General features: G+C 35.6%; 2 protein-coding genes across 6 annotated transcripts; both read left to right on the top strand.

Moving 5' to 3' along the window:
• The first annotated feature begins 603 nt into the window (after positions 1 to 603).
• On the top strand, positions 604 to 13,709 carry LOC131697720 (protein mono-ADP-ribosyltransferase PARP3-like). Its single transcript, XM_058988703.1, has 11 exons — positions 604 to 760; positions 2,527 to 2,732; positions 7,698 to 7,823; positions 8,399 to 8,578; positions 8,706 to 8,832; positions 9,152 to 9,375; positions 9,657 to 9,812; positions 10,004 to 10,090; positions 10,442 to 10,619; positions 10,952 to 11,098; positions 11,492 to 13,709. The coding sequence occupies exons 2-11, from the start codon at positions 2,544 to 2,546 to the stop codon at positions 11,659 to 11,661; spliced, it is 1,584 nt and encodes a 527-aa protein (XP_058844686.1). The 5' UTR covers positions 604 to 760; positions 2,527 to 2,543; the 3' UTR covers positions 11,662 to 13,709.
• Positions 2,739 to 7,677, top strand: LOC117964105 (uncharacterized). Of its 5 annotated transcripts, none has more exons than XM_058988707.1 (6): positions 2,739 to 4,571; positions 5,236 to 5,398; positions 5,492 to 5,655; positions 6,040 to 6,265; positions 6,497 to 6,611; positions 7,066 to 7,674. In XM_058988707.1, the coding sequence occupies exons 3-6, from the start codon at positions 5,494 to 5,496 to the stop codon at positions 7,076 to 7,078; spliced, it is 516 nt and encodes a 171-aa protein (XP_058844690.1). In that variant the 5' UTR covers positions 2,739 to 4,571; positions 5,236 to 5,398; positions 5,492 to 5,493; the 3' UTR covers positions 7,079 to 7,674. The 5 variants fall into 5 exon arrangements, 4 of the variants coding, with proteins under 4 accessions (XP_058844690.1, XP_058844688.1, XP_058844687.1 ...); XM_058988705.1 differs by having other exon boundaries at positions 5,236 to 5,301; positions 7,066 to 7,672; XR_009307460.1 differs by having other exon boundaries at positions 5,236 to 5,301; positions 6,044 to 6,265; positions 6,497 to 7,676.
• Positions 13,710 to 15,119: the final 1,410 nt, after the last annotated feature.

Genomic DNA, 15,119 nt, shown 5'->3' with positions numbered 1-15,119 from the left:
AGTAGTGTGTTTTAACACCGCCCATATTGTTATAACACTGACCTAGTCATTTTGGAGCTCCACCTACTGTGAAATAATCTAATTCTGATTGGACAATTTGTCACACCCACCCTATTGTTTTACACAGCATGTTTAGTTGTGGCGGACATGTGTGCAAATGTAAAAGGAAACCCTCAAAAGAATCTACACGAAACAGAGTTCCGGATTGCAGTAAATAAAATCACAGTTAACCAAATATCTTGGTCCATTTATTTTTTTTAAAACTACATCATACATTTTGTTTCTTTATTTATTACAGTTAAATCGACTTTAAACACTTACTTTATTCATAGCTTGTGGTGACTGTTTCTAGAAACTTTGAAACTAGTTATGTATTATGTAAATTTACATGGAATGCCAAACAAAGACAAATGCCCCGTTATTCTGATATGTATGTTAAATTAATACGTTATAAATAATTACGAGGCAAGAAAGAAGGGAGTAACCCAGGAAATAGTAATTACTTGGTGTAAGATATGTGGGAAATCAGGTGGCCTAAATTATCCCCCCCCCCCCCCCCCCCCCCAAAAAAAAGCAAATGGAGAGAAAGTGAATGGAAATCAAGGAAGAGGTGGAGCATCTGCGCCATCTGATGAAACCCTTTGCCTGGACTAGTTCTGCTGCGTTTCCTGGTGAACGGTCTCTTGACAATACTGTACAGTAACTGTATAAACAGAAAACACACAAAAGCCACAGCTCATCCTTAGTGCACAGCAAACGGGTAAGTTTTGTCTTTAACAAAGTTTATTCATAATAAGGAAATGGAGGGAGAACTTTAGTGTTGGTAGTTAAAGAAAATGCGCAGTTTATGTATTTATTTATTTATTTATTTATTTGTTTGTTTTCGTTCCAATAAACGCCTAAAGTTAGTCTTTCAAAACATTACAAACAAAAAAAAATGTCAGTATGTATGTATGCTGCAATCAACAGCACTCAATGCAATCGGGAATACAGTATACTGCAAATTGGAATAAATACGTAGGTACTACAGTACAACAGTGCAGTGTCACTGCAGTGACAGAATGAAGTCACCCTTCAACTAAGCTATTCCTACTGCAGATAAACGATTAAGTACGACGTAGCGTCCAAAATACAGACAGTATTATATTCCGATCGTTAATGATAGCGTCTTATGTTAATAATTGTTAGTTGCATGCATTGTTTAACTATTAAAAAAAAAAAAAATGTTGTTATTTTTATTGCAGCCAGCCACGTTGCCTTGGTAGAAGGATGTGCGTGCTTCCAGATTTACATGTTTATTTCTGATTTAATTATTCGATCAGAAAGGCTCACAGTATTCTACGTTGTCTTAACAAACAAACAAAAATTAGCGTTGAAAACACATTTAAAAAAAAGACCCAATGATGTGTATTGTCATGCAAGGTAAACTCATAGCAACAAGGTTCTCATGGAAACATTCAATTGAATGCTTGGGAGTGGCACATATTGGTTAACTTTAGTTTCAGCCATTTTGGATTAGGTGTTATATATGACCAAATGTTTTATCCAGGCAATATCCTATTATTTTGTCCTATTCAGTACACAGTATGTTACTTGAAAGCAGGACTTCTCAATATACATGAAATCCTAAATGTGTAAAATCTGTGTTTAAGAATGAACATTTCTGAGATGGAAATAAGAAGAGGTTATATTTTAGGCTTTGACTTTAAAGGTTAATTAGGCTAACCATACAGAGAGAAAAAAAAGTTCAAGTGGGTCTAATTCACTGCACAAAAACTTAGCTCAAACTGCTTTTTAATTGGAGCCTTACTGATTTTTCCATTGCAGCATTTCATCCTCCCTGGTGGTATATTCGAACTGAGTAAAATTAACTATGCATCAGCAATGCTTAAAAAATGTAAAAGGTTAAAGCAATCAAGAGAGGCATACTGTAGGGTAGCACACTGACAGTGCTTTGGGCATGTCTGGACATGTCTGGACAGTTCAGGCTGGGAAATCCATTGCAGATGCAATAGACATTGGACAGCATGTTCCAAGACCTACGGCCATTACAAGAAGTAATGTTCTTCTGTTTTATTATTCTGTGTAGACCTACTGCAGAAGATTTTAAAAGGTTTTTGCTGTAGACTAATTAGTTTTAGCAATGAAGGCGAAGCGGAAGTTTTGCATAGTAGAGTACAGTATATTGCTCAATTAGAAGCTGTACAAGTTATCAATGCAATGGACAGTTACCAAAGTGAAAGATTTGCGAATGAAAGGAGTCATGCACCTTCTTTTCAAGAATAGGTCAGTAGCACCAGTCAACCTGTTTTCTGCTGTCCATGTAGAGCTATGTTACAAGTGGCCACAGGGAAAGGCCCTATGACTGATACATGAGCATGAACATTTTTTGCTAAGATGCAGTAGCATGGTTAAAATAACATGACAATCCATTTCAGTTACTCATTTGTTTGTTGTAGTTAGAATTTAGTGGGTTAAACTTGCTTTTATTTAAGGCGGTTATTCATATTTGCTGTTTTTTTTCAGTCACTAAAATTTGAAGAATGCCTCCTAAAAGAAAGGCAGCCTCATCCACCAAAGCAAAGGGCAAAAAGGTGAAGGTGGAGCCAGAGGCTCCAGAAGATACCTTCAAATCGGTTAAGGAGGCCCTAAAGGCTGCTCCGAAAGACAAGGCAAAGTGCAAGGCAAAGATCGATGCTACTTGTGAAATGAGCAGGGACGCTGCTGCCGAGGTGAGCACAGACAAGAAATGTGATGAAGAGTGTCAAAGCGATTGTGTAGCTGGTTTTGTGTGTGCATCAGTGTGTTGTGTTGTGACAGTTAGGCTTTTCATGCATACTTCTTCAGTACCCTGCCACCACATTAATTAAGCTGGTTCAAAAACATTCCAGTACTCCAGGGACACAGAAAGGCTGTTTGGCTCATTGAGGCTTGTCTGTTGCAAGCACTGCATTATATGGAATTGTTTCTTTTGAATGACAAGGTGTGTTTCAAACAGAGAGAAGAAGTGTGTTAACACTTTGGAGCCCTAATAGAACAATACCAATAACTAAAGTGTCAATGTCAACCAAACTAGGTTTTTACCTGGAAAATGCTTTGTGTACTGTTATTTGTATTCAAATATGTTCTTTCACTTAAAAAAAAATCTTAATTCCTAAACAATCAAAATTCTAAGTTAGTAAAACAGTAATGCTCAAGATTGCATTCAATTCTTACAGCACTTGCTTAATGCAGTAATACTGCAGTTTGATACTTTTATCATTTTTAGTGGTGCAAGTAAAATACTGTACCTTACTGTACTGCAGTTACTATATCTGGCTGCTGTTGTTAATCCATACTTGCTTTGTTAAATGTAAGGTTGTTTTTGCATTTATCTATGAAGAGGTTTAAAATTGTTTAAATTATGTGAACAGCTGGTTTGGGAATGCTTTGCCATATTTGGATCTGTCTAGCCTCAGTTTGTACTGAATAATTTCAGTTTAAGTGTAGTTTTCAGCGGATATCAGTACATGCATAAATTAATCTGCCACAATCTGATAAAGCTTGAATATACATCTGAATGTTTTTGTAAATGCACTGATGACTGCGGCTGATCTGTTGAGTTTTAAAAATGATGATTTTTTTCTTTAAAGAGCATACTTGTGTGGATATTTTTTTCCACTTGTTCTTTAGAACAAAGGCGGAAACCACAGCCAAATTCACAAACTAACCATTTCACTTTTTTCCTTTGCAAATCTAATTTTGTCAACTGCAGTACAACTTTCTTCCAGTTTCTTCCACTTTCTTCTTTACTGAAACATTTCTACCTATACTATACATGTCTATAAAATTGCCATTAAAAAACAATGCTAGTTACATTTCTGTTATTTCAAATGCGTATATTTATTAAATAAAAAAATGAACCGCTATTTATATGGCTTTTTTAATTACCTTCATAATTAAGCCACTAGAACTACATTATTATTATTATTATTATTATTATATATATATATTTTTTTTATGATTTGGTTGCAATTGACAGCATTTTGTTTGAAGATCTCGTCACGATTTAGGTCTTAATTGTTTTCAATATTAACTTGCGAATTGTGTTTCAGTGGGAACACTAAATATAGCACGAGAAAGCACCACCCCCCCAATCGTAAAAAGCTTCCGCTGCCACTGGTGAATAGGGTATATGTGTACTATAATGCATAAGACCGATTATACCAGATATGTACGTACTGTTCATTACATCGTTCAGATATTCCTCAGTGTGTTTTCTGTTACCATTTACTTCTGTGTTTTAATTTTGCTTAATGTCTGTTTTTGCTGTTAACTGTGCATTTTGATGTTTGTTTCATTTTTGACTTCATTGTTTTACAATCCATGCTTTGTTATTTTTTGTGCTGTATTTTCACACTCATTTTCTGCTCATTTGCAATGCGAGAGACCTTATATACATAGGTAGTAAAAGCAAGAGAATTTCCAGTACATAACTGGGACAGAGAAGAAGAGGTAGCTGTAGTTTTCTCACCGTGAAAGCCTGGAGGAGAAGGAGAAAAATACCCCCTGCTGGGTAATACAGTGCACTAGTAAGTATTTCATAATATGTTATCTTCATGTTTTTATTTGTATTTATATGGCTACAAATTATGTAGTAATAATCAATACAGCACTCTTTACAATTCACATTTCACATTTTAACAGTATACACGACAGTACTTAGTTTAAAATTTAAAGAACTGCCTGAATTATTCCTTCTATTGTCAGTTCCAAAGCAGTTTAGAGGGATGCAAGTAAAGGGATACATTTATATAGCAATGTAGCAGTTAAATGTGGGCACTGAAATGTTTTGATGACAGAAAAAAATATTCTTAAAAAAGGGGTCTATTCTATTGAATACATGGTGGAGGACCAACAAATTAGCACCTATTTTTTTAAATAAATCTTTTGAAGATACATTTACATATCAAAATATGTAAAGATTTAATTTCAGTATCTTGATGCACAAGAGCTGTATTTTGAACCCAGCGGTACAATCCAGTCCAGTTTGATGCCTTCTTCCGTAACCCTTAACAGCTGATTTGGAAACTCACCTGTATCTTGTAATTGCATTGTTTGAAAATAGCTACAATTGCTTTTTTATGCCTCACATCAAAAGGTTGTATTACCTTTATTGTCATTTGAAGTTTGTGTTAGTAGTACCATTAATTAACTGCAGTAGTAATTTAATAAATGTATTCGTTTGTTTTTCAGAATGAAACCCCTGACGCGGAGAATGAAGATGATCTTGACAGTTTCCCTGAAATTAGAACTGATACGGTAAGCCTTTTAACCAAAATCCACAAATTAGAAACAGAGCTGAAATATGAATGCAGGTGTAGAATCAATGCAGAGAAAGAAGTAAGACAGTGGAAAGGTCAGACCAAAATGTGTTTAAAATTGTATATCCTAGTATACACAGTGTATTACATGTAACATTGTGTTTTGTTTTTTTTTGTTTTTTTTACAGAAATGAACATCCCCATGGCACAGATGAAAGGGACTGCGAATGAACTCAAATCAGTTTTGACATATGCCAAAGTCAGACTTGAAAAACCCCAATACAAAACCAATGTGAATACTCCATATGTAGAAAACCACATTGTGGAAGATGCATTTGAAAATAATTCAAAGGTAGGGTAGACAACTTTTTTTTCAATCAAATCAAAAATTCAATCAAATCAAAATGTGCAGAAAATACAAGCAGGTTTGACAGTGGATTAAATATGAATTATGGTGCAGCATAACCTCTTTTATAGAGTTAAAAAGTACCAAAGCAAACATCATCTGTGATCATTTATTTTTTGTATGCAGTGCTAGTATTAAGCAATTGCACGCAGTTCTCATAGTTTTTGTTATTTGGTGTCATAATTACAGTTAGCTAAGTAACTTTAATTGTTTAATGACACTCACAAATATATTGCATTTTTCTATGTTGAGGTAACACCGAAGGAATTTTGAAAAATCTGTGTAATTAAAATATTTTAAAAAAATGTTTTGTTGGTTTTGTGTTTTAAGGAAGATCGAATTCTTGAGCTTCCTGGTGGGCTTCGAGTGCAGAAGACTGTACTGTACAACAGAATTTCAGCAACAGACTTTAAAAAGTACACCTCAGGACTTTTGACAGCGGTCTTCAATAGAGATATTCTGGCCACGCATTCTCTCCAAGGAAGGAAATCGTCCAATGGAAAAGTGGATCACCAAAAACCACCGCTACCCTCCGAAGCATTGGCAAATTTAATAGGTATACTTTTTAACACTGGCATAACAATATTGAGGACAGACCTAAACAGCAGCAGAAAATAATACCACTGGCCTAAATCTCTGACCTCCCCATTTGATTTGTTTGAAGTTCAATGAATTGGGAGGGTTTATGTGGGGAGGAGAGATGCATACTTAATGGGCTGCAGTATTGTTTAGATCATTATAACTAATCTAAAACCGAATATAAATGTGGTGTTTTTGCTTTTTGTAGAGCACATCAAAATCAAATTTGGAGTTGATGCAAGCCTGATTAGAGCCGCCAAAAGGATGAAATTAAATAACAAGGATGAAATGTTAAAGAAGAGACTGAACACTTTTCTAAACATGTAGGTTGAAGAACAGCAACATGCTTTTATGTTAATAAAGTGTGTTGAATCATACTGGACACATTCAGAAACGCAAACATGACTTCACACAGATGATAAGAATCCATCCTTACTACACGGTTTCTGAGTATATGGAAAGGAGTACACCAGTTAACTAATCGTAAGAATCCTCATTATTGTGATTGTGAAATACTTAATTCCCGGAATTTAAATCAATTATATATTCAAGACTTCCAATTTAAACTAGAGAGCATCTTTTTATATAGTATTTAGAAGCTTGGCATGCATATTCAGTACATGTTAAGTACATGATATATTATGTTATTGCATACCCTAACAAAACATATGTTCAATAAAATGTGTTTATTTCTTGTGTCAAAACAATGTTTTATATATTTTTTTAATTTATGCATATAAATTTGATTCTAACTGTGTTCCCGTTCTTCCTTTTTAGATTAAGAGACTGACAAGTGGAGTTTGCATTTAGACATTTGCTGATGATTGCTATGTAGTGTGCAGTTGATTAAAAGGCAATATATGTTTCTGCTTTTTACATTATATAAGAGCAAAATAAAACGAACAGCTATAAAACCATGTATTACCTTTTAATCATTTCATTATTAATTTTGTAAAGCTGGATTGATTTGGGAATTGTATAGCACCCCTAAGGCACGGGTCTGCACTTTGTTATATGCAGAATGTATTCAGGAAATGCTTGGTTTATGTGGCTGTCAATAATAAAGATACTATTTGTTACATATCACTGACTCTGTGTGACTTTGTGGGCGACATTCTGGGAGAGAGGCAACTTAAAGAGATACTATTTATACTTTCGGGTCTTTTTCGGTGTGAATTGTTTTGTTTTCTGATCCAAGTAAGATGCAGATTTTATGATTTAGGGATAAACAACTAGTAGAAAGAAAAAAATCTGAACTCTGAACTTGGTAATGTTTGTAAAATATGTTAAAACATTTTTGTCTCAATATTTTGTGAGGAATATTTAAGCTACCGTATCAATTTTTACAGGCTTTCAGATTTGTAAAAATGTATTTCCTTTTTTTATTTTTTATTATTTTTTTTTTTTAGATTTATGAAGATTATGACTGCATGCTCAACCAGACCAACATTGGAAACAACAACAACAAGTTTTATATCATTCAACTAATAAAGTCAGGGAAAAGATTCTTCAACTGGAATCGATGGGGCCGTGTGGTAAGTCTTTGTTTCAAATGTAGGGGGAAGGGACAAGACTCCAGTAAACTACAACAAAGGCAGCAAGATCCCGTTTAAATTGGCAAATGATTAAAAAGTAGATGAGAATGTACCATATCTTCAGCAACAGAGAGATTGTTGTTCATTATAAAAATAACAATGCAGTGCTTTTTAGGAAATACAGATCAGACAAATATTACCAGACCAATTTTATAAACTGTAGAATGATCATTCACCCTATGCAAATTAATGATTTGCTTAAGGTTGATTTGCATAAGGTTTAAAAACTATTTAAAAATAATGCTGTCAGTGCTTGAGCAGACACCAAAAAACTTTTTTTGCATTAACATATAACTAAACCAAAACCAAAAACAGCAATAAAACACTCTTAAATTACTTCTTAAAGTAATCATTGTTTGTGAAAGGAAAATACACCAGTAATGTTAAGTTTGTAAGAAACAACATCAATGGAGAGTCCTGAAAGTCTCCTTTATTGCTTCCCACTGTTGATGACTGTTTTATTTAAAAAAGCACATGGGAGTAAATGTGTATAACACCCCTTGTCTGTATTTCAGGGTGAAGTCGGTCAGTCGAAGCTTACACCATTTGTTGGAGTATCTGAAGCAGTGAAGGACTTTGAGAAGAAGTTCAAAGACAAGACGAAGAACGATTGGAACAAGAGGGACAGTTTCACGCCACACCCTGGGAAATACACCCTGATTGAAGTAGAGGGGGAAGAGGAGGCTGAGGTCAAGGTGAGAGGGGTGATGGAGTTTCTGTGTGTTACAAGAAAATCTCATACTGTAGTAAAACAACCAGCAGCCAGTGACATATAGACCAGTAAACAGCTGTGAGTTGTTGGTTTTTTTCATCTGGTTCCAGATTGATACTGTTGATGGAGTTAAAAAGGAAGTGCTCCCTTGCACACTGGACAAACCCACCCAGGAGCTCATCAACCTCATCTTCAGCAATGACATGTTTAATAATGCCATGGAGACAATGAACTTGGGTAAGGAGGCTAGGCTGTTAAAAAGCATGAATAGCCTGTTTTCTCTACATAAACAAATGTACCAGCATGGAGCAATTTTAATGCACCATTGCTTATAAATAAATATGACCCCCACATCAACTTTAGTGCATGTATTATATTATCCCATTTAACCCCTTAACCAAGCAACGTCCATTTATATTTAGTGGCTTTGAAAGGAATAGTGTGCAGTATCAGAAACAGGTTGAGGTTGCAGGAGGGCATACTTGAGATACTGGAAATAAATGGGTGAAGAGCGTGTAACTCCATGTTACTTACACCTAGTTACTGTTGCTTTCAGACATTAAGAAGATGCCATTGGGAAAGCTGAGCAAGGCACAGATCGCCAAGGGATTTGAGGCTTTAGAGGAGCTTGCAGAGTCCCTGAAGAAGAGGACTTCCAAGAGTAAGCTGGAAGAGCTCTCCTCAAAGTTCTACACCATCATCCCTCACAACTTTGGGCGCATGAGGCCGCCAGTTATAGACACCCTGGAAATAATAGCGGCCAAAAAAGAGATGCTTCTGGTAAACATGGTTTTTTGTTTTTTTGTTTTGTTTTTCTGAAAACAGTGATCGCCAATGTGATTGACTAACAGATAAGATTACACTTTTACAAAGACATGTAAAAATATAAAAATCTTTCATTTCTGTAATTAATTCAGCTACTCAAAATGGATCACCTTTATTAATAAGGGATGATATAGCTTAGTTCCTTATTTCACTGAATTCTGCCCTTCAGGTTTTTACTTGAGTATAACACTGTCCTGTGAACTGTGTAAAACCTGTTGAATGGTATCTGCTTGCAGGTTCTGGCGGATATTGAACTGGTTCAAAGTCTCCAGGCAGAAAAGGACAAAGTTAAGGTGGAGGAGATTGAAGCGGTGGCGCACCCACTCGACCAGAACTATCTGCTTCTGAAATGTAACCTTTCACTGATGGCTAAAGCTTCCAAAACATACAAGGTACAGTGTTGTCACTTCAGTTTTAAAAAATCTTGAATTGATCACTTGACAGTCAGAGTGAATATTTGTGTATGCAGTGTAGGTGATGCAGTACAAAAAAACAAATTCTCCAGGTATCCATTTATTAAATGATCAGAATGATTTGTATCAATGTGCAATACTGGAAAGTTGTGTTTGTTTTTTTTTAATAGGTAATACAGAAATACCTTGATGAAACTGGACAATCGGGGAGAAAACTCCAGCTTCTCAATGTGTGGGAGGTTGACAGGGAAAAGGAGGTGAGCTGGTCTATTATACATCACTGTATTTTCCTAACTTTGTATAGCCCCATTTGCTCTTCTAATGTCGTTGAATGATGATCGTTCTAAGGTGTGCAACAACACAGAAAGGTTTCATCTATTTTGGGGAGCCTCCAGCTCTGCCACACTTTCAACGCCTTTCAGAATGCATTAGAGAAAATAAAAACAAAAACGTTGTTATTGGTGATAGGAAGGTTTACACATTTGACATACAATAATCAATATTCACTGTAAATAGTTATATTCTTAAAGCATTAGAGTGCATGTAAACAACTGCAAGGCAATGATTTATAAATGTGCTCTATGCCTTGTCTTTCTGATGTTTTTAAGGACGACCGCTTTCAAGCTCATGATAACCTAGACAACCGTCGTTTGCTGTGGCACGGGACCAACGTTGCCGTTGTCGCGGCGATCCTGAAGAGCGGTCTTAGGATCATGCCACATTCCGGGGGTCGTGTAGGAAAGGGAATTTACCTAGCATCTGAGAACAGCAAGTCTGCATGTTACGGTAAGGTTGAGGGAAGACTCTCAGTACCAATTTACTCTGGGTTTAGGAGTTTTTATTCAGATATAATCACTGCAAACTTTATTTTATTTTTCTTCAATGTAGATTTATCTTCTGTCTTAGTGAATGGTCATAGAAATATTTGCATGGTGAACAATTGCTGAAAATGGGATTTGGTTTTGATAAGTCACAAGCTATTATTACTGAGAACGGACGTTTTTATCGTTATATTTTATATGAAGACATACAAAAAAAAATACGATTTCTCAGGCAGGCTGTCGGGGATTACAAAATCCTACTAAAGCACCAGGATTTTCCTGTGATATTTCTTGCAGTTCGACCCTCTGCCAATAATACAGGGATCATGTTTCTTACTGAGGCTGCGCTTGGGAAGGAGTTCAGTATTGCAAAGGATGATTCCTCGCTGGAGGCGGCACCAGAAGGGTATGACAGTGTGGTGGCACGGGGCATGACAGAACCAGGTAAGAAGATGCAACTCTTTTGCTTTCTGTCTTCTAGTAACTATAGCAGTACAGCAATGAGAATAGTGTTTAGTAATGTCATATTGCCACAAAATAAAAGTGGTTAATGTGGACTTCAAGGTCATCAAGGTGACGTTCAGACAGGACAACAGGGAAATGATTTTGAGCTTGGTTAACATGGTTAGATTAACTCATGTCTGATTGGCTAAACTTTCAGACCTCGTTGATTTAGATTAAACTGCATAAATGGTTAGAAATGCTTTTTTTTATTTTTTAAAAGATAAAGGAGGGAGAATTATTGCCTTATTGGATAATATTTCAGATACTATATTCAGACGTTCATACACCTGACAAGCTTTTACACTAACCATTGTTTTTTTGTGTTTGTTTTAGACCCTTCCAAGGATACAGAGATCATTCTGGATGGCAGGAAAGTGGTTGTTCCTCAGGGGAAGCCTATTCCTCAGCCGAAGTACAAAGATAGCTACTTCAGTCAGAGCGAGTACCTTGTCTACAAGGAGAGCCAGTGCCGGATTCGGTACCTCCTGGAACTGAAGTTTTGAGCACCACTGTACTTTATTTTCACCATCGATGAATAGTATGCATAGCCTGTTCCTCTTAAAGATATGGTGAATTATCTTATGACAGGGGCAAGTGTCCTAAAGGAACGGTGTAATCGTAAGTGTGAGTTTAAAACATTGCTGTTAGCATAACATTTGCTCCCCTCTCCCAAAACAAAAGCAATGTATCTCTGTTATTGCAGAACGAGTATACCAATGACTTTTTCTGCTGTTCATCAATAATAAGACACTTTCTGCAAACCCCTTTATCTGCAGCATATTTAAAAAAATGAATATATATATATATATATATATATATATATATATATATATATATATATATATATATATATATATAAAATATATTACTAATAGGACGGAATAAATGAAGGACAAACAGTACAGCCATTGCATGGTATAGTATATAGAACATGTAAACTAAAACTAAAACATTTGCTATAGTAATGGCACACAAAGTTACATGATAGTATGACATTATAGAAGAGAACTAGAATTAATGCAGCTAGGTGTCCTATATGAAAAGCATGCTTTACAAGTAATGCCTTGCACTGTTTTGCACACCAGCACCATTTTCGGCAAGTAAAAGTGAAAAAGATTTGCCATTGCTTTTTGTTTTTTTTGTTTTTTTCAGATGTGCTTTTCTGTATGTGATTTTCAGTTGATAGAAAAAAGGGCAAGACCCACATTTAAGGAATTGTGCACTAGGTTAAATGAGACCCCTGTTACCATGGCAGCAAGGTTATATCTCTGATTTATGTTTTGCCAGAGGAGATGGCAGATGTTTCTATTATAACACGCTCCTTAATTTTGCCTTATGTTCAGTATCCCTTCTTTTGTACAGATTATACTCTTTGTTTTCGAAGTTTAGTAGATACTGTAATTCATATTTATAATTTGCTTTGTGAAAACTGTCCAATGTTGCTGTGAACAAGAAGGCAAGTAATGTGCCAGGGAGAATGGGAAATGTGAGTTAAGGTTTGGCAGGTCTTTGTGAAATGATCAGAATATAAGAATTATGTGCAGTAAATTCCGAAGGACCTTTTATAACATTTAGGTTTGTGGGAGGCAGAAACTCATATCTTGAGTTTGTCTGAATTCTTCACCAGATCCTTAGTTTAATGTTGTATGCTGAACTGTTACAGTACATTGTAATGTATATGTTTTAAACAAGCAATGGATTATTAGCATAGTTTATACGGTAGTAAAATACACAGGAACAGCGCCTCTGTTTCTTGACTGTGCTTATGCTAATGTATAGGCATCACTAAAGTAGTTAGTGAATATCAGAGTGATAATGCACATGCCACTGTCATGTGGGTCATTATTTTTGTTGGGAGAAAAATCCATCATTTAATTATTGTTCCCTATTTATAAAGCTATAGCTCGTGGTATTTAAACAAGTTTTTCCAAAGTCTGTTTTGATTTTTAAAACGGCTAAAAAATAAATAAATAAATAAAAAATATTTTGATAACTCACTAGTAATATTAGTAGGGTCCATACTGAAACAAAAATATTAAATAATTTGAATGCATTCCCTTTTTAAATGTGGATTCTGAATCACTGCCTGTAGTAGTTTCTGCCAAAGGATTATTGTTACAATCAGTTAGAAGTAATGACCAGTAATACTTTCAGTTGTGGTCCAAAGCAATTTGCTGTAACACAGGCCATTTTGCATCTGTAATTTCCTGTCTAATGAAGAGTGCTTGCTGCTACCATGTGTAACACTTACTATTTGTATGTATGTGTCTATGCATACCGATTCCTTCACCTTTTGCTGTTGAAAATGTGCTGAAATTAAAAAAGCCTGCCCCCACACCCATTGTGTATACAGCAAAGTGCCTTTAGTTGAGTCCCCTCTGTTCTGTGTTGTAGTCTGAAGATGTATCATGAACATGAGTGCTAGGTAATGAAAGGTCTTGTTATAAGATGATACTGTGGGTGAAGTCATGCAGTAAAGGAGATTGGGTTGAATTGTGGTTATAGTTGTATTTGTAGAGTTGAAATAATAAACAAAAATGTTGTTTCTCTTTTTGGTTGTTGTGTTGTTTTATTCTATTTTACTCCTGCAAAGAAACTCCTAACAGCTATAAGTACTGTACGCAATGTTACACTGTCATGGTGTACTGTGTATTGGGTTAGCTGCCAATAGATGGCACTAAAACACATCTCCCAGGTACAATCTACAGTAGCTGATGATTATCTTACATAGTTATACAGTACACTATCCTAATAGCGCTTCAGTTTACATATATATAATGTGTGTGTGTGTTGCAACTGAAGAGTATATATCTATCTCTAAAGTAGATTTGTCCACTCAACCTATGCTTACAACATTAAAATACATAGGGACCAGTCGTGTGCAATTTCATTGAAAGATACTCCCTTTTCGTCAGTCCCTGGGGAGAAGCTTACAGTATGTATTTGGGGGGTTATCGTCAAAGTGTGGTTACTGTTGATAAGCTGCTGTTGCAGCATTTGTTGATTTTGATTACATTTTAAACACTTGTGCCCCTCCAGTTCTTGAATCCAATGGAGCATTGATGGAGACTGTACATGCTATATATATATATATATATATATATATATATATGAATATGAATCAGTGATTGAAGATCCTGGCCTGTGATTGGTTGTCATAAGAGGAAAAATAGATTGCCTTAACTATTGCCCTAACATCCTTACACCAAAAGTCTCAGTCTGTCATGAGATTGGTTCACATCACTGTCAGTCTCGCCACTTTTCAAAGGAATGCCGTTCTCCCCTGCACTCTTCACAAGAGAAAATGGCTGAACACCGATTCTATGAGTTAACAGAAAATGAATTACAAAACATGACTAAAACAATTATGACGGGCGGGATATAAACTGGATTATGCAGCAGTCAGCAAACCAGACGGAGACAGAGAAAAACTTTGCTAACTATGCGGTATGAACTTCAAAAACACTTTCTGTTATTTATTTGTTATTTATTTACATATGCGGTATCAGCTATATTTAAACAAAACATATAAAGCCTTATTTACTATCCAACCTTGCCTCACTTACTTTCTTGACTGATTCGTATTGCAGACTCAGTCATAGTGGAAAATTAAATGCCCCCCGGGAAGACTATTGTTACCTCCAGGGTGCTGCGGCTTCAGGCATTATAGCCCCCTGTCAGTAACAATAGTTTTTCCTCGGGTCAATAATTTTCTACTATAGACGTCCTCTCCAGTACGTTTAAACCCCAACCCTTTTTTTCATTTAATGGGATAAGGTTTTCCAGGAAATGTAGATTTTTTAAATACAGTGTATAGATTCCTTGTGTCATTCACCTGTTTCAGTAAAACATGACACAGCATGTGTTAAGTGGAGACATAAATGGAATGGGAGGATTATATTTAAGTGTAGAAAAATATTTCAGACTCTTTAGAGACAAAGTCCTTTACAATGTATAACAT

The sequence above is a fragment of the Acipenser ruthenus genome, chromosome 16, assembly GCF_902713425.1.
Source record: "Acipenser ruthenus chromosome 16, fAciRut3.2 maternal haplotype, whole genome shotgun sequence".
Taxonomy (NCBI): Eukaryota; Metazoa; Chordata; class Actinopteri; order Acipenseriformes; family Acipenseridae; genus Acipenser; species Acipenser ruthenus.
The sequence above is the reverse complement of the archived record's forward strand: the minus strand, read 5'-3'. Positions and strand labels throughout refer to the sequence as shown.